This window comes from Bombina bombina, chromosome 12, assembly GCF_027579735.1.
Source record: "Bombina bombina isolate aBomBom1 chromosome 12, aBomBom1.pri, whole genome shotgun sequence".
NCBI lineage: Eukaryota > Metazoa > Chordata > Amphibia > Anura > Bombinatoridae > Bombina > Bombina bombina.
In genome coordinates, this window is record NC_069510.1 from 125,309,809 (window position 1) to 125,331,779 (window position 21,971).

The window sequence follows — 21,971 nt, forward strand, 5'->3', positions numbered from 1 at the left end:
GGTCTCGGGAAGAATCTCTTCTACCGATAAATATTCTGGAACTGAGAGCGATATTCAATGCTCTCAAGGCCTGGCCTCGGCTAGCGAGGACCAAGTTCATACGGTTTCAATCAGACAACATGACAACTGTTGCGTACATCAACCATCAGGGGGGAACAAGGAGTTCCCTAGCGATGGAAGAAGTGACCAAAATCATTCTATGGGCGGAGTCTCACTCCTGCCACCTGTCTGCTATCCACATCCCAGGAGTGGAAAATTGGGAAGCGGATTTTCTGAGTCGTCAGACATTGCATCCGGGGGAGTGGGAACTCCATCCGGAAATCTTTGCCCAAGTCACTCACCTGTGGGGCATTCCAGACATGGATCTGATGGCCTCTCGTCAGAACTTCAAAGTTCCTTGCTACGGGGCCAGATCCAGGGATCCCAAGGCGGCTCTAGTGGATGCACTAGTAGCACCTTGGACCTTCAAACTAGCTTATGTGTTCCCGCCATTTCCTCTCATCCCCAGGCTGGTAGCCAGGATCAATCAGGAGAGGGCGTCGGTGATCTTGATAGCTCCTGCGTGGCCACGCAGGACTTGGTATGCAGATCTGGTGAATATGTCATCGGCTCCACCTTGGAAGCTACCTTTGAGACGAGACCTTCTTGTTCAGGGTCCGTTCGAACATCCGAATCTGGTTTCACTCCAGCTGACTGCTTGGAGATTGAACGCTTGATTTTATCGAAGCGAGGATTCTCAGATTCTGTTATCGATACTCTTGTTCAGGCCAGAAAGCCTGTAACTAGAAAGATTTACCACAAAATTTGGAAAAAATATATCTGTTGGTGTGAATCTAAAGGATTCCCTTGGGACAAGGTTAAGATTCCTAGGATTCTATCCTTCCTCCAAGAAGGATTGGAAAAAGGATTATCTGCAAGTTCCCTGAAGGGACAGATTTCTGCCTTGTCGGTATTACTTCACAAAAAGCTGGCAGCTGTGCCAGATGTTCAAGCCTTTGTTCAGGCTCTGATTAGAATCAAGCCTGTTTACAAACCTTTGACTCCTCCTTGGAGTCTCAATTTAGTTCTTTCAGTTCTTCAGGGGATTCCGTTTGAACCCTTACATTCCGTTGATATTAAGTTATTATCTTGGAAAGTTTTGTTTTTAGTTGCGATTTCTTCTGCTAGAAGAGTCTCAGAACTATCTGCTCTGCAGTGTTCTCCTCCTTATCTGGTGTTCCATGCAGATAAGGTGGTTTTACGTACTAAACCTGGTTTTCTTCCAAAAGTTGTTTCTAACAAAAACATTAACCAGGAGATTATCGTACCTTCTCTGTGTCCGAAACCAGTTTCAAAGAAGGAACGTTTGTTGCACAATTTGGATGTTGTTCGCGCTCTAAAATTCTATTTAGATGCTACAAAGGATTTTAGACAAACATCTTCCTTGTTTGTTGTTTATTCAGGTAAAAGGAGAGGTCAAAAAGCAACTTCTACCTCTCTCTCTTTTTGGATTAAAAGCATCATCAGATTGGCTTACGAGACTGCCGGACGGCAGCCTCCCGAAAGAATCACAGCTCATTCCACTAGGGCTGTGGCTTCCACATGGGCCTTCAAGAACGAGGCTTCTGTTGATCAGATATGTAGGGCAGCGACTTGGTCTTCACTGCACACTTTTACCAAATTTTACAAGTTTGATACTTTTGCTTCTTCTGAGGCTATTTTTGGGAGAAAGGTTTTGCAAGCCGTGGTGCCTTCCATTTAGGTGACCTGATTTGCTCCCTCCCTTCATCCGTGTCCTAAAGCTTTGGTATTGGTTCCCACAAGTAAGGATGACGCCGTGGACCGGACACACCTATGTTGGAGAAAACAGAATTTATGTTTACCTGATAAATTTCTTTCTCCAACGGTGTGTCCGGTCCACGGCCCGCCCTGGTTTTTTAATCAGGTCTGATAATTTATTTTCTTTAACTACAGTCACCACGGTACCATATGGTTTCTCCTATGCAAATATTCCTCCTTAACGTCGGTCGAATGACTGGGGTAGGCGGAGCCTAGGAGGGATCATGTGACCAGCTTTGCTGGGCTCTTTGCCATTTCCTGTTGGGGAAGAGAATATCCCACAAGTAAGGATGACGCCGTGGACCGGACACACCGTTGGAGAAAGAAATTTATCAGGTAAACATAAATTCTGTTTTCTTCCCCATTCTCATGCTCGGTTTGAACTTCAGTGAGTCGTCTTCACCACGTCTAGATGCATTGAGTTGCTGCCATGTGATTGGCTGATTAGCAATTTGTTACCAAGCAATTGCACAGGTGTACCTGATAAAATGACCATATATATATATATTTGTGGAAAAATCCATCAGATATATATTTAAATATCTCTTTAAGAATAAATAGAGCATATTCTGCTATGTACAGAACATTGGATCATGAAATATGCAGTATTATCTTCTTATGTTACACTTTTAAATAACCAAGAACGTGTTTGATCAACTTCTGGGTGTTTTTTACCAACTTTTTCGGCTCCATTGAAGTCTATAGGGGAATGTGATTTTGCGTTCTCAACTTTTTAAAGTCTGTTTGTTATTGCGATGTTACGAACACGAGAGCGCACACATTTTACTTTTAACTCTTACTCTGAACACACAAAAAAAAATACTTCTAGCTGTTTTAACACTTGAATGCGAGTGCAAACTACCGCTCCACTTGTAATCTAGTTATTTATCAAATAACAACTGCAAAACAATGCACTTTATAGTAACATAATGACCAAGGGTAAACCTGCTACATATCTGTCCCGAACTATCTTTATCAGATAACAACTTCAAAACAATGCACTTTATAGTAACATAATGACCAAGGCTAATCCTGCTACATATCTGTCCCTAACTATCTTCATTAGATAACAACTGCAAAATAATGCACTTTATAGTAACATACTGACCAAGGCTAAACCTGGTACATATCTGTCCCTAACTATATCAGATAACAACTGCAAAAAAATGCACATTATAGTAACATAATGAACATGGCTAACCCTGCTACATATATCCCTAACTGGCGTTAACTATTAACAACTGTGTGACGATGCATTTTATACTTACATAATGACCGTGGCTAACCTTGTTGGCTCCAGACTAATACACAAATTGGCTCTTCCAAATAAAGCCAATGGTGTGTGGGATTTGGCTATTAAAAACAACTGCAGCAAACAAGATGTTAATTTGTTGTATTAATGGTTTAGACTTGACTGGTTATTCTATAGCAGCACAGCAGTAAAGTGTTGTAATTACAAGCTGCTTACTCTCCCTTTACAGGGAGCTCTGAGTGATAAAACGGTATGTACAGGAGATGGTGTAAGGAAAAATGATGCGTTGTCCTATATGTTCATTTGCTTGTGTTGTATCTGTGCAGAATCTCAGGTGCCACCTCCCTCGGACCCGAGTGTACCCTATGATTACCACTTTGTTAAATGGATGATGAAGAACAAGGTATTTAGCCAAATGAGATCAGAAAAACCATATTGAGTTCAAGTAACACATCTATGTATGCATTTATGCATGTTTTTATGTATGTATGTATTTATGTATGTACGTATGTATTTATATACGTATGTATTTATGTATGTATGTGTGTATATATGCATTTATGTATGTATTTATGTGTGTATGTATTTATGTACGTATATATTTATGTATGTATGTATTTATGTATGCATTTATGCATGTATGTATGTATTTATGTATGTATTTATGGATTTATCTATGTATAGATCTATGTATATATTTATGTATGTATTTATGCATTTATGTATGTATATATGTATCTATCTATCTATCTATCTATATATATATATATATATATATATATATTTTTTTTTTATTTTTTTTTTGATACAAAGGATAGGGTGCACACAGATAGAATTAGAGGGTAAAGCGTGTTGTGCTGGCAATCCTAAATGAATATAAACAAATTAATTAGAAAAGAGCTCTAATATGTCAAAAGAGCTAAAGCGGATACCTGGCCGCACCAACACACCCCTACAGTATACTAAGGAATGACATCCTAAACAGGTCTGCTGAACATATGCTTTTAATAAAAACAAAGCCAAAAAAGATACATGCTGAGAATAATGGCAACAACAAGATTACAGCACACAAACATATATCATCTGATGAAGCCCTGAGTTCAGCCCGGAAAGGGGGAGGGGCGAAACGCGTAATGTGTAGAACAAGACACAGTGTGGAGGACGCCAGCATGGTGGATATGCTGTGAATCTGACGATATCAAGTGAACACAACCAAGCAAGTGAAGAGCTGCATAGGCGGAATACATCGCTGTAAGCCACACCACGGATGAGATCCTGTCAGGTAATACCGTAGAGTGTGTGAAGATAGCGGAGGTAAGCCATGCAGTAATAAGTCTTGCACACTGAAAGTTTAAGTTGGAGTTGTCATTAGCACATGGGATCAAGTTTGCAATAGTACTAGTACCATCCTTTGGACTCTCACATTACATCTTTAATCCGGTACCGGAACGTATACACATAATGAGATATCAAGGACGGTAACTTGTCTAAATCTTTAAACCGGAGCGTGTTTTTAACACTTAAGTGCCCGGCATCAAGGACGGACTTTCTCATGAGTTAACAATTACTTTGCAAATGCTAGCTCACAGTTGACAGTAGTGCACTACGCTTGGTATATGTTTGTGTGCTGTAATCTTGTTGTTGCCATTATTCTCAGCATGTATCTTTTTTGGCTTTGTTTTTATTAAAAGCATATGTTCAGCAGACCTGTTTAGGATGTCATTCCTTAGTATACTGTAGGGGTGTGTTGGTGCGGCCAGGTATCCGCTTTAGCTCTTTTGACATATTAGAGCTCTTTTCTAATTAATTTGTTTATATATATATATATATATATATATATATATATATAGGTACAAAGGTTTTACAGCGCCTGTATATCCACTATGACAGAAAATATAAATAAAAATGAAGATAAAAAATAAATAAACTGAACAGTTCATGTAAGTCCTTAGGGTGTATTCAATCAGTGGTGAATCGCCTACATCAGCTGATATAAGATAATAGGTGGTATTCAATACCCTTACCAGATATTACCCCAATCTAATGAGGTAAGTATGCCGCACTGGGGGTATGTGTAGATAGTTGGATCTCCTCCTAGCATCCGAATCAGATGGCTATTCCAGTTTCGTTAGCCTCCTGGAGTATGTGGGGATGTACTTCTGGTGGTGAAGATGTCCCACAAGCTTCCTGTGTAGGTATGTGGTTAGCCTCTTGGAGTGCTTCTCTGTCCCGGTATAAACTTTCTCCAGCGTAAGGGTACCCAGGGAGACAAGAGAGTGTATATAGTGTAATACAGCTTTATTCACAATAAGGCAGATAAAATACAATTCACATAGCACTCACATTTATCATCCTCAAACGAAATGAGGTATGTATATAGCATATAGGACCTTAGTAGGTCCCTCCTCGTGTGGGTGTCTGATAGAATTCCAAGATTCCTATTAGTAACCCCGTGGAGTAGCCCCACACAGCTGACAGTTATTAGCAATAAAAGTATAAGCAATAAAAAGTCTCTGGTGTATTAAAATAGCGCTAGATAATTAGCTAAGAGGAGGCACAACAATAACTTAAAATCAAGTAACTAGTATAAGTATAATATAAAATAAAAATTCCCTGACGCGTTTCAAAGGTTGTTTTAGGTTGATCCTTCTTCTTCAGAGGGGTGTCAGAGGTATGCCAGTGCGGCATACTTACCTCATTAGATTGGGGTAATATCTGGTAAGGGCATTGAATACCACCTATTATCTTATATCAGCTGATGTAGGCGATTCACCACTGATTGAATACACCCTAAGGACTTACATGAACTGTTCAGTTTATTTATTTTTTATCTTCATTTTTATTTATATTTTCTGTCATAGTGGATATACAGGCGCTGTAAAACCTTTGTACCTATATTTACTCTTACTGACTGGGGTTATTCATCTCATCCAGTATTTGTCTTGTATAGCTGCCTTTAATACCCTACTATTTCCTGACTAGCGCTACATACAGAGCATCGCTTGTGTCTACTCAGTGATCTGAGTGGCCTCATTCTACTTGTACTTCTATATATATATATATATATATATATATATGTATTTATGTATGAACAAAAAATGGTGAAAAAAGGAATATAAACAATATATTACTTTTTTTCTCGGGGGCGCACAACCTCTACTCCAATGCAACAATAAAAATAGTCAATTGGAAAACAAAAATTGTAATATTGATATATTAAAAAATGTAATGTGTATTTTGTGTTAAGAATCATATGAAGGTGTGAAATAAACCGCTTATATAAACTTATAATGTTGATAGATGTTAACAATAATTATCTAACACAATATGATATTTGGATATGCTCATAACATTTTTATTTATCCAATTGGGGATATAAAATCAAGTATGTGTAGAGTTTTTCTTTAAGAGGCTGCACCAATTGGAACCACAGGTGCAGAGGTACGGTCTGTATGTGACAAACAAACGGGAGAGAAGGGGCCCCTCATATCATAGCCATGTATGTGACAGTGTCTATATTCAAAAACATATGAATCTCATAATTTTTTATGGCACCTGGAGGAAAAGGTGAAAATGAGCCGGCAGATGCTCACAGAGGTCAGCTCGCTGAAAAACTTGTGGCGGCGGTTCTAACCATCTGGTGCGTGACTCGCTGGATGCAAACTTCTTGAGCGTTGTATCGCTTTCAGTGGCACAGCAAGTGTCAGAGATCGGTTCATCACAGGGAATTAAATCCTGCGATTGGTTCAGAAATATAGCAACATTTCTTGATATTCGCATTATATGGAAACGTTGCGCTCAATAGAGCCTCGTTCTCATGCGGCGAGACACGGCTAAGAACCTAGTGAAGCGAAGGGGATATATATTTACTGGGAACATAAAGTCCCCATAGATCACAATGTAAAGTCACTTTTCGGTGCCATTTCCCCCCACACCCAGTAGAGGAGATATTTGCAAAAAAATGACATACACTTCGGATCATTGGGTAACAAATTAAACAGGAGAAATATTTAGACTACACTGTTCCTTTAACATCAGGCTATTAGTAATGACTGCGTTTGCTGTTTCCTATGACTGAGGATTTTTCTCTCTGCCCCTATAGCGATTGGCAGCTATACCAATGTCGGCATTCTACAGCGCACCACATAAGAAGCAGTTTGAGAACTTCATCAGGTTTTGCTTTGTGAAGGTACGTACCCTCATACTGGCACAGGAGCGTGGCGAGACCTGGTTAGTGCATTATAAACAGAACGACCATATTATTTTATAAAGTTTGTTAAATAAAGTGTAATAATACAGTATAATTAGACCCAGTCATATTAACCTATACAGTAGGATCAGATATAATTATATTAACTGTACAGTAGGATCAGATATAATCATATTAACTGTACATTAGGATCAGATATAATCACATTAACTGTACAGTAGGATCAGACATAATCATATTAACTGTACAGTAGAAACAGATATAATTATATTAACTGTACAGTAGGATCAGATATAATCACATTAACTGTACAGTAGGATCGGATATAATCATATTAACTGTACAGTAGAATCAGATATAATCATATTAACTGTACAGTAGGATCAGATATAATCATATTAACTGTACAGTTAGATCGGATATAATCATATTAACTGTACAGTAGAATCAGATATAATCATATTAACTGTACAGTAGAATCAGACATAATCATATTAACTGTACAGTAGGATCAGATATAATCATATTAACTGTACAGTAGAATCAGATATAATCACATTAACTGTACAGTAGGATCAGGCATAATCATATTAACTGTACAGTTAGATCGGATATAATCATATTAAATGTACAGTAGAATCAGACATAATCATATTAACTGTACAGTAGGATCAGATATAATCACATTAACTGTACAGTAGGATCGGATATAATCATATTAACTGTACAGTAGAATCAGATATAATCATATTAACTGTACAGTAGGATCAGATATAATCATATTAACTGTACAGTAGGATCAGATATAATTATATTAACTGTACAGTAGGATCAGATATAATCACATTAACTGTACAGTAGGATCAGATATAATCATAACTGTACAGTAGGATCAGATATAATCACATTAACTGTACAGTAGGATCAGACATAATCATATTAACTGTACAGTAGGATCAGATATAATTATATTAACTATACAGTATGATCAGATATAATCATATTAACTGTACAGTATGATCAGATATAATCATATTAACTGTACAGTAGGATCAGACATAATCACATTAACTGTACAGTAGGATCAGATATAATCATGTTAACTGTACAGTAGAAACAGATATAATTATATTAACTGTGCAGTAGGATCAGATATAATCATATTAACTGTACAGTAGGATCAGATATAATTATATTAACTGTACAGTAGAATCAGACATAATTATATTAACTGTACAGTAGGATCAGATATAATCATATTAACTGTACAGTAGGATCAGATATAATTATATTAACTGTACAGTAGGATCAGATATGATCATATTAACTGTACAGTAGAATCAGACATAATCATATTAACTGTACAGTAGAATCAGATATAATCATATTAACTGTACAGTAGGATCAGATATAATCATATTAACTGTACAGTAGAATCAGATATAATCACATTAACTGTACAGTAGGATCAGACATAATCATATTAACTGTACAGTTAGATCGGATATAATCATATTAACTGTACAGTAGAATCAGATATAATCATATTAACTGTACAGTAGAATCAGACATAATCATATTAACTGTACAGTAGAATCAGATATAATCACATTAACTGTACAGTAGGATCAGGCATAATCATATTAACTGTACAGTTAGATCGGATATAATCATATTAAATGTACAGTAGAATCAGACATAATCATATTAACTGTACAGTAGGATCAGATATAATCACATTAACTGTACAGTAGGATCGGATATAATCATATTAACTGTACAGTAGAATCAGATATAATCAGATTAACTGTACAGTAGGATCAGATATAATCATATTAACTGTACAGTAGGATCAGATATAATCACATTAACTGTACAGTAGGATCAGATATAATCATATTAACTGTACAGTAGGATCAGATATAATCACATTAACTGTACAGTAGGATCAGATATAATCATATTAACTGTACAGTAGGATCAGATATAATCACATTAACTGTACAGTATGATCAGATATAATCATATTAACTGTACAGTAGGATCAGACATAATCATATTAACTGTACAGTAGGATCAGACATAATCATGTTAACTGTACAGTAGGATTAGATATAATTATATTAACTGTACAGTAGGATCAGATATAATCACATTAACTGTACAGTAGGATCAGATATAATCATATTAACTGTACAGTAGGATCAGATATAATCACATTAACTGTACAGTAGGATCAGACATAATCATATTAACTGTACAGTAGGATCAGATATAATTATATTAACTGTACAGTATGATCAGCTATAATCATATTAACTGTAAAGTATGATCAGATATAATCATATTAACTGTACAGTAGGATCAGACATAATCACATTAACTGTACAGTAGGATCAGACATAATCATATTAACTGTACAGTAGGATCAGACATAATCACATTAACTGTACAGTAGGATCAGATATAATCATATTAACTGTACAGTTAGATCGGATATAATCATATTAAATGTACAGTAGAATCAGACATAATCATATTAACTGTACAGTAGGATCAGATATAATCACGTTAACTGTACAGTAGGATCGGATATAATCATATTAACTGTACAGTAGAATCAGATATAATCATATTAACTGTACAGTAGGATCAGATATAATCATATTAACTGTACAGTAGGATCAGGTATAATCATATTAACTGTACAGTAGGATCAGATATAATCACATTAACTGTACAGTAGGATCAGATATAATCACATTAACTGTACAGTAGGATCAGATATAATCATATTAACTGTACAGTAGGATCAGATATAATCATATTAACTGTACAGTAGGATCAGACATAATCATATTAACTGTACAGTAGGATGAGATATAATCATATTAACTGTACAGTAGGATCAGATATAATCACATTAACTGTACAGTAGGATCAGACATAATCATATTAACTGTACAGTAGGATCAGATATAATTATATTAACTGTACAGTATGATCAGCTATAATCATATTAACTGTACAGTAGGATCAGATATAATCACATTAACTGTACAGTAGGATCAGATATAATCACATTAACTGTACAGTAGGATCAGATATAATCATATTAACTGTACAGTAGGATCAGATATAATCATATTAACTGTACAGTAGGATCAGACATAATCATATTAACTGTACAGTAGGATGAGATATAATCATATTAACTGTACAGTAGGATCAGATATAATCACATTAACTGTACAGTAGGATCAGACATAATCATATTAACTGTACAGTAGGATCAGATATAATTATATTAACTGTACAGTATGATCAGCTATAATCATATTAACTGTAAAGTATGATCAGATATAATCATATTAACTGTACAGTAGGATCAGACATAATCACATTAACTGTACAGTAGGATCAGACATAATCATATTAACTGTACAGTAGGATCAGACATAATCACATTAACTGTACAGTAGGATCAGATATAATCATATTAACTGTACAGTAAGATCAGATATAATCATATTAACTGTACATTAGGATCAGACATAATCATATTAACTGTACAGTAGGATCAGATATAATCATATTAACTGTACAGTAGGATCAGACATAATTATATTAACTGTACAGTAAGATCAGATATAATCATATTAACTGTACATTAGGATCAGACATAATCATATTAACTGTACAGTAGGATCAGATATAATCATATTAACTGTACAGTAGGATCAGACATAATTATATTAACTGTACAGTAGGATCAGACATAATTATATTAACTATACAGTAAGATCAGATATAATCATATTAACTGTACAGTAGGATCAGACATAATTATATTAACTGTACAGTAGGATCAGACATAATTATATTAAATGTACAGTAAGATCATATATAATCATATTAACTGTACAGTAGGATCAGATATAATTATATTAACTGTACAGTAGGATCAGATATAATCATATTAACTGTACAGTAAGATCAGACATAATTATATTAACTTTACAGTAGGATCAGAAATAATCATATTAACTGTACAGTAGGATCAGATATAATCATATTAACTGTACAGTAAGATCAGACATAATTATATTAACTGTACAGTAGGATCAGACATAATCACATTAACTGTACAGTAGGATCAGATATAATCATATTAACTGTACAGTAGGATCAGATATAATTATATTAACTGTACAGTAGGATCAGACATAATCACATTAACTGTACAGTAGGATCAGACATAATCACATTAACTATACAGTAAGATCAGATATAATCATATTAACTGTACAGTAGGGTCAGACATAATCATATTAACTGTACAGTAGGATCAGATATAATCATATTAACTGTACAGTAGGATCAGACATAATCATATTAACTGTACAGTAGGATCAGACATAATCACATTAACTGTACAGTAGGATCAGATATAATCATATTAACTGTACAGTAGGATCAGACATAATTATATTAACTGTACAGTAAGATCAGATATAATCATATTAACTGTACATTAGGATCAGACATAATCATATTAACTGTACAGTAGGATCAGATATAATCATATTAACTGTACAGTAGGATCAGACATAATTATATTAACTGTACAGTAGGATCAGACATAATCATATTAACTGTACAGTAGGATCAGATATAATTATATTAACTGTACAGTAGGATCAGATATAATCATATTAACTGTACAGTAAGATCAGACATAATTATATTAACTTTACAGTAGGATCAGAAATAATCATATTAACTGTACAGTAGGATCAGATATAATCATATTAACTGTACAGTAAGATCAGACATAATTATATTAACTGTACAGTAGGATCAGACATAATCACATTAACTGTACAGTAGGATCAGATATAATCACATTAACTGTACAGTAGGATCAGATATAATTATATTAACTGTACAGTAGGATCAGATATAATCACATTAACTGTACAGTAGGATCAGATATAATCATATTAACTGTACAGTAGGATCAGATATAATTATATTAACTGTACAGTAGGATCAGACATAATCACATTAACTGTACAGTAGGATCAGACATAATCACATTAACTATACAGTAAGATCAGATATAATCATATTAACTGTACAGTAGGGTCAGACATAATCATATTAACTGTACAGTAGGATCAGATATAATCATATTAACTGTACAGTAGGATCAGATATAATCACATTAACTGTACAGTAGGATCAGATATAATCATATTAACTGTACAGTAGGATCAGATATACTCATATTAACTATACAGTAGGATCAGATATAATCATATTAACTGTACAGTAGGATCAGATATAATCACATTAACTGTACAGTAGGATCAGATATAATCACATTAACTGTACAGTAGGATCAGACAATCATATTAACTGTACAGTAGGATCAGATATAATCACATTAACTGTACAGTAGGATCAGACAATCATATTAACTGTACAGTAGGATCAGATATAATCACATTAACTGTACAGTAGGATCAGCCAATCATATTAACTGTACAGTAGGATCAGATATAATTATATTAACTGTACAGTAGGATCAGACCTAATCACATTAACTGTACAGTAGGATCAGATATAATCACATTAACTGTACAGTAGGATCAGACAATCATATTAACTGTACAGTAGGATCAGATATAATCACATTAACTGTACAGTAGGATCAGCCAATCATATTAACTGTACAGTAGGATCAGATATAATTATATTAACTGTACAGTAGGATCAGACCTAATCACATTAACTGTACAGTAGGATCAGACAATCATATTAACTGTACAGTATGATCAGATACAATCATATTAACTGTACAGTAGGATCAGATATAATCATATTAACTGTACAGTAGGATCAGATATGATCATATTAACTGTACAGTAAGATCAGACATAATTATATTAACTTTACAGTAGGATCAGAAATAATCATATTAACTGTACAGTAGGATCAGATATAATCATATTAACTGTACAGTAAGATCAGATATAATCATATTAACTGTACAGTAGGATCAGACATAATTATATTAACTGTACAGTAGGATCAGACATAATTATATTAAATGTACAGTAAGATCATATATAATCATATTAACTGTACAGTAGGATCAGATATAATTATATTAACTGTACAGTAGGATCAGATATAATCATATTAACTGTACAGTAAGATCAGACATAATTATATTAACTTTACAGTAGGATCAGAAATAATCATATTAACTGTACAGTAGGATCAGATATAATCATATTAACTGTACAGTAAGATCAGACATAATTATATTAACTGTACAGTAGGATCAGACATAATCACATTAACTGTACAGTAGGATCAGATATAATCATATTAACTGTACAGTAGGATCAGATATAATTATATTAACTGTACAGTAGGATCAGACATAATCACATTAACTGTACAGTAGGATCAGACATAATCACATTAACTATACAGTAAGATCAGATATAATCATATTAACTGTACAGTAGGGTCAGACATAATCATATTAACTGTACAGTAGGATCAGATATAATCATATTAACTGTACAGTAGGATCAGACATAATCATATTAACTGTACAGTAGGATCAGACATAATCACATTAACTGTACAGTAGGATCAGATATAATCATATTAACTGTACAGTAGGATCAGACATAATTATATTAACTGTACAGTAAGATCAGATATAATCATATTAACTGTACATTAGGATCAGACATAATCATATTAACTGTACAGTAGGATCAGATATAATCATATTAACTGTACAGTAGGATCAGACATAATTATATTAACTGTACAGTAGGATCAGACATAATCATATTAACTGTACAGTAGGATCAGATATAATTATATTAACTGTACAGTAGGATCAGATATAATCATATTAACTGTACAGTAAGATCAGACATAATTATATTAACTTTACAGTAGGATCAGAAATAATCATATTAACTGTACAGTAGGATCAGATATAATCATATTAACTGTACAGTAAGATCAGACATAATTATATTAACTGTACAGTAGGATCAGACATAATCACATTAACTGTACAGTAGGATCAGATATAATCACATTAACTGTACAGTAGGATCAGATATAATTATATTAACTGTACAGTAGGATCAGATATAATCACATTAACTGTACAGTAGGATCAGATATAATCATATTAACTGTACAGTAGGATCAGATATAATTATATTAACTGTACAGTAGGATCAGACATAATCACATTAACTGTACAGTAGGATCAGACATAATCACATTAACTATACAGTAAGATCAGATATAATCATATTAACTGTACAGTAGGGTCAGACATAATCATATTAACTGTACAGTAGGATCAGATATAATCATATTAACTGTACAGTAGGATCAGATATAATCACATTAACTGTACAGTAGGATCAGATATAATCATATTAACTGTACAGTAGGATCAGATATACTCATATTAACTATACAGTAGGATCAGATATAATCATATTAACTGTACAGTAGGATCAGATATAATCACATTAACTGTACAGTAGGATCAGATATAATCACATTAACTGTACAGTAGGATCAGACAATCATATTAACTGTACAGTAGGATCAGATATAATCACATTAACTGTACAGTAGGATCAGACAATCATATTAACTGTACAGTAGGATCAGATATAATCACATTAACTGTACAGTAGGATCAGCCAATCATATTAACTGTACAGTAGGATCAGATATAATTATATTAACTGTACAGTAGGATCAGACCTAATCACATTAACTGTACAGTAGGATCAGATATAATCACATTAACTGTACAGTAGGATCAGACAATCATATTAACTGTACAGTAGGATCAGATATAATCACATTAACTGTACAGTAGGATCAGCCAATCATATTAACTGTACAGTAGGATCAGATATAATTATATTAACTGTACAGTAGGATCAGACCTAATCACATTAACTGTACAGTAGGATCAGACAATCATATTAACTGTACAGTATGATCAGATACAATCATATTAACTGTACAGTAGGATCAGATATAATCATATTAACTGTACAGTAGGATCAGATATGATCATATTAACTGTACAGTAAAATCAGACATAATCACATTAACTGTACAGTAGGATTAGATATAATCATATTAACTGTACAGTAGGATCAGATATAATCATATTAACTGTACAGTAAGATCAGATATAATCATATTAACTGTACAGTAGGATCAGATATAATTATATTAACTGTACAGTAGGATCAGATATAATTATATTAACTGTACAGTAAGATCAGATATAATCATATTAACTGTACAGTTGGATCAGATATAATTATATTAACTGCACAGTAAGATCAGATATAATCATATTAACTATACAGTAAGATCAGATATAATTATATTAACTGTACAGTAGGATCAGATATAATCATAATAACTGTACAGTAGGATCAGATATAATCATATTAACTGTACAGTAGGATCAGATATAATTATATTAACTGTACAGTAGGATCAGACCTAATCACATTAACTGTACAGTAGGATCAGACAATCATTAACTGTACAGTATGATCAGACCTAATCACATTAACTGTACAGTAGGATCAGACAATCATATTAACTGTACAGTATGATCAGATACAATCATATTAACTGTACAGTAGGATCAGATATAATCATATTAACTGTACAGTAGGATCAGATATAATCACATTAACTGTACAGTAAGATCAGACATAATCATATTAACTGTACAGTAGGATCAGATATAATTATATTAACTGTACAGTAGGATCAGACCTAATCACATTAACTGTACAGTAGGATCAGACAATCATATTAACTGTACAGTATGATCAGATACAATCATTAACTGTACAGTAGGATCAGATATAATCATATTAACTGTACAGTAGGATCAGATATAATCATATTAACTGTACAGTAGAATCAGACATAATTACATTAACTGTACAGTAGGATTAGATATAATCATATTAACTGTACAGTAGGATCAGATATAATTATATTAACTGTACAGTAGGATCAGATATAATTATATTAACTGTACAGTAAGATCAGATATAATCATATTAACTGTACAGTTGGATCAGATATAATTATATTAACTGCACAGTAAGATCAGATATAATCATATTAACTATACAGTGAGATCAGATATAATTATATTAACTGTACAGTAGGATCAGATATAATCATAATAACTGTACAGTAGGATCAGATATAATCATATTAACTGTACAGTAGGATCAGACATAATCATATTAACTGTACAGTATGATCAGATATAATCACATTAACTGTACAGTAGGATCAGATATAATCACATTAACTGTACAGTAAGATCAGACATAATCATATTAACTGTGCAGTAGGATCAGATATAATTATATTAACTGTACAGTAGGATCAGACCTAATCACATTAACTGTACAGTAGGATCAGACAATCATTAACTGTACAGTATGATCAGACCTAATCACATTAACTGTACAGTAGGATCAGACAATCATATTAACTGTACAGTATGATCAGATACAATCATATTAACTGTACAGTAGGATCAGATATAATCATATTAACTGTACAGTAGGATCAGATATAATCACATTAACTGTACAGTAAGATCAGACATAATCATATTAACTGTACAGTAGGATCAGATATAATTATATTAACTGTACAGTAGGATCAGACCTAATCACATTAACTGTACAGTAGGATCAGACAATCATATTAACTGTACAGTATGATCAGATACAATCATTAACTGTACAGTAGGATCAGATATAATCATATTAACTGTACAGTAGGATCAGATATAATCATATTAACTGTACAGTAGAATCAGACATAATTACATTAACTGTACAGTAGGATTAGATATAATCATATTAACTGTACAGTAGGATCAGATATAATCATATTAACTGTACAGTAAGATCAGATATAATCATATTAACTGTACAGTAGGATCAGATATAATTATATTAACTGTACAGTAAGATCAGATATAATCATATTAACTGTACAGTAGGATCAGATATAATTATATTAACTGCACAGTAAGATCAGATATAATCATATTAACTGTACAGTAAGATCAGATATAATTATATTAACTGTACAGTAGGATCAGATATAATCATATTAACTGTACAGTAAGATCAGATATAATCATATTAACTGTACAATAGGATCAGATATAATCATATTAACTGTACAATAGGATCAGATATAATCATATTAACTGTACAGTAGGATGAGATATAATCATATTAACTGTACAGTAAGATCAGATATAATCATATTAACTGTACAATAGGATCAGATATAATCATATTAACTGTACAGTAGGATGAGATATAATCATATTAACTGTACAGTAAGATCAGATATAATCATATTAACTGTACAATAGGATCAGATATAATCATATTAACTGTACAGTAGGATCAGATATAATCATATTAACTGTACAGTAGGATCAGATATAATCACATTAACTGTACAGTAGGATCAGATATAATCACATTTACTGTACAGTAGGATCAGATATAATCATATTAACTGTACAGTAGGATCAGATATAATCACATTAACTGTACAGTAGGATCAGATATAATCACATTAACTCTACAGTAGGATCAGATATAAGTATATTAACTGTACAGTAGGATCAGACATAATCATATTAACTGTACAGTAGGATCAGATATAAGTATATTAACTGTACAGTAGGATCAGATATAATCATATTAACTGTACAGTAGGATCAGATATAAGTATATTAACTGTACAGTAGGATCAGATATAATCACATTAACTGTACAGTAGGATCAGATATAATCACATTAACTGTACAGTAAGATCAGACATAATCATATTAACTGTACAGTAGGATCACATATAATCATATTAACTGTACAGTAGGATCAGATATAATCATATACATAATCATATTAACTGTACAGTAGGATCAGATATAATCATATTAACTGTACAGTAGGATCAGATATAAGTATATTAACTGTACAGTAGGATCAGATATAATCACATTAACTGTACAGTAGGATCAGATATAATTATATTAACTGTACAGTAGGATCAGATATAATAATATTAACTGTACAGTAGGATCAGATATAATCATATTAACTGTACAGTAGGATCAGATATAATCATATTAACTGTACAGTAAGATCAGACATAATCACATTAACTGTACAGTAGGATCAGATATAATCATATTAACTGTACAGTAAGATCAGATATAATTATATTAACTGTACAGTAGGATCAGATATAATTATATTAACTGTACAGTAAGATCAGATATAATTATATTAACTGTACAGTAGGATCAGATATAATCATATTAACTGTACAGTAGGATCAGATATAATCATATTAACTGTACAGTAAGATCAGATATAATCACATTAACTGTACAGTAGGATCAGATATAATTATATTAACTGTACAGTAGGATCAGATATAATCATATTAACTGTACAGTAGGATCAGACATAATCATATTAACTGTACAGTAAGATCAGATATAATCACATTAACTGTACAGTAGGATCAGATATAATCATATTAACTGTACAGTAGGATCAGACAGGTAAAATCCTTGTGCAATGCCGCCCCCTGCTCATTCACTGCCAATCGGCCGCTAGCAAGGGCTGTCAATCATCCGGATCGGGATGTTTTCAGTTCACCACCTAAAAGGTGGCAGCGAAGTTAAGGAACAGAGGTCTTACGGCTGCTGCTTCTTAACTTCCGTTTCTGGCAGACGATGGGGCGTCGATGCAACACCCACTGCTTAATAAATCGACCCCCTAAGTGTTTTGGGTGTTTTGATAAATCTTGACACCTCTCAGTTTGCAAGAAAAAAACCTAGAAAGTTCATCTATAAAAACAAAAAATGGAAATTGAAAGAAGGTTTAGATCAGCACAGGCAATAACAGAGAAGCATTTACAGAAATATCCCCAATGCTTTAACGCCCTGTTTTGTGTGTTTAGGAGGCTACAACATTGGAAGAAGCAGAGAAAATCTTAAGAAGTTGGAGCAACGAATCTGAATCCTCAGAAAAGCCATAATGTCAATGAACTGTGTGTGACCTGCAGCTATTATCTAAACTTAAAGGGACAGTCAACACTAAAATTGTTATTGTTTAAAAAGATAGATTATGGGGCCCATTTATCATTGTGCGAGTGGACATGATCTGATATTGCGTATCATGTCCACCGCACATCGATAAATGCCGACAGCGTACGCTGTCGGCATTTATCATTACACCAGCAGTTCTTGTGAACTGCTGGTGCAATACCACCCCTGCAGATTAGCGGGGGGTGTCAATCAACCTAATCGTATTTGATCGGGTTGATTTCCTACGATGTCTGTCTGCCTCCTCAAAGCAGGCGGATAGGTTATAGAGAAACTTGTGTTTCTGGCAACCCTGAAAGCTCGCCAGAAACACAGGGCATCAAGCTCCGTTTGGAAGTTGATAATTCGGCCCCAAAGCCTTTACTACCCATTTTCCCAGCTTTGCACAACCAGCATTGTTATATTAATATACTTTGTAACATTGAAACCTCTAAATGTCTGCCTGTTTCTAAGCCATCAAAGACAGCCTCTTATCACATGCTTTTTTATTAGTTTTTCACAACAGGGGACTGCTAGTTCATGTGAGCCATATAGATAACATTGTGATCACTGCACCGGCTTGTGGTAGACACTGCACTTATTGACTAAAATGCAAGTAAATATATAATAACTAAAAGTCATGTGATCAGGGGGCTATCAGACGAGGCTTAGATACAAGGTAATCACAGAGGTAAAAAGTGTATTAACCCTTTCGTGACAGGGTTAAAGTGTCTACATCGGAACACCTGTTCCGATGTAGACAAATTGAAACTACGCGATCGTGCATACGATCGCGAGATTTCAATTATTGGATCGCATCTGGAGGGCGTCCCTACAACCCTAGGAACGCCCTCCAGACCGCGATCAAGTCCTTGAAGCGCAGAAGGCTTCAGGACAGCCGTTTGATATGACGTTCTATTCCGTCATAACGGCTTTAAAGCCCAGTGTAAATATGACGGAATAGAACGGCATAACGGCGTTAAAAGGTTAATATAACTGTGTTGGTTATGCAAAACTGGGGAATGGGTAATAAAGGGATTATCTATCTTTTAAAACAATAAAACTTCTGGTGTAGACTGTTCCTTTAATGCAACACCAGTGGTTGCTAATTCTCTACCTCCTACTGATCATCAAGAACTCAGTCGTGTAGCGGTTTATTATTATCAGTTATTTGTATAGTGCCACCAGATACTGCAGGGTGGGGTCACACAATGACACATAATCATGGTAAACAAGCAAATACAGATATATAAAACGGACTAAACAAAACACATTAATATAGGCAGCATGCCCTGTTTTAAAGAACTTACACTCTACAGTATACCTAACTAGTAGACAGCAGAAAGACTTTTATTTACAGTTCGTGTGCACATTATTTAGTTTTTTTTAAATGTCATGTTCTGTTTTACAAGAATAAAAATTGCAATTTCTCCCCTAAAACTGTAAGCGATGGGATCAATAAGATCTCTTTTTATTTTTGTATAAACATAAAACGAATTTACTTGTAGGTTGCTGGCGGCATCAAAAGGTAGAAACACTGAGAACAAACTTATATTTTTGTAGCAAATATTCATATTAGAGCTAGGTCTGTTTATTTTATATGTATTGCAGTTCTGTTTTCTGAATAAAAATAAATAAATACATTGCATCTATGCCTTATATTATATGAAACGAGGAAAGAGAAGCGCTGGGTCTTTTAGTAGATATACAGGGTTTATTCAGGAGCAGGCTTCTATAATAGGCACAAGGTAAGCTCCTATCTAATGCGTTTCGCGCATGAGCACATGCGCTTCATCAGAGATATATATTATATATTATAAAGAATAACAGGGGAAAAATAAATATATATTTGAATAAGCAGCATAAAAAACAGTGACAAGTACCAAATAGTATCACTAAGAACAAACATCTAATGGTATCAAACATAGCTCTGTAGCTTGTTCTAGCGCATGGTACTGGGCACCTTCCAGCGGATTAGTGAGCCAATCCAGAGCTCACGCAGGAGTCATTTTAAAAAAACAACAATTTTGGACGACATTGCCGTGGATGTTTACAAAGAAAAATAAATTTTACCAAAGTAAATCAGTAATTCAGACTTTAAAAAAAATACTAAATTCTTCCTATTCATGACCTATGTTTTATGTTTGTTTAACATCAAATTTGAAGAGAAGTTAAACGTTTCCAGCAAGACTTTAACCATGAAAATCAGACGGTTATTAGTACGGATTGCTAGAATATTCATTCCAAGTTCTTGTAATTATTTAATGGGGGGGGGAAAAACTTACTAAACTTTTCATTCAGATGTGTAAATGCAGGGAAATTACTCAATAGAAATAGTGGAAATCAGTCCTTTGGTGAGGATGGATTGCACATTCCTTAGCGTTGCTTGGTGCAGGGAACAGCTGATCAGTTTTTATTTCTTCTACTGAATGTTCTATAAACTCTTAATG

At 33.6% G+C, this 21,971-nt stretch overlaps 1 protein-coding gene across 1 annotated transcript in view; it reads left to right on the top strand.

The window, feature by feature from the left end:
* LOC128642702 (uncharacterized) overlaps nucleotides 1-21,971 on the top strand; it is a 282,968-nt gene that overhangs the window by 103,969 nt on the left and 157,028 nt on the right. The window contains exons 11-13 of the mRNA XM_053695480.1: nucleotides 3,397-3,473; nucleotides 7,173-7,259; nucleotides 19,398-19,468. Coding sequence (XP_053551455.1) covers nucleotides 3,397-3,473; nucleotides 7,173-7,259; nucleotides 19,398-19,468 — 235 coding nt within the window. The remainder of the gene's footprint in view (nucleotides 1-3,396; nucleotides 3,474-7,172; nucleotides 7,260-19,397; nucleotides 19,469-21,971) is intronic.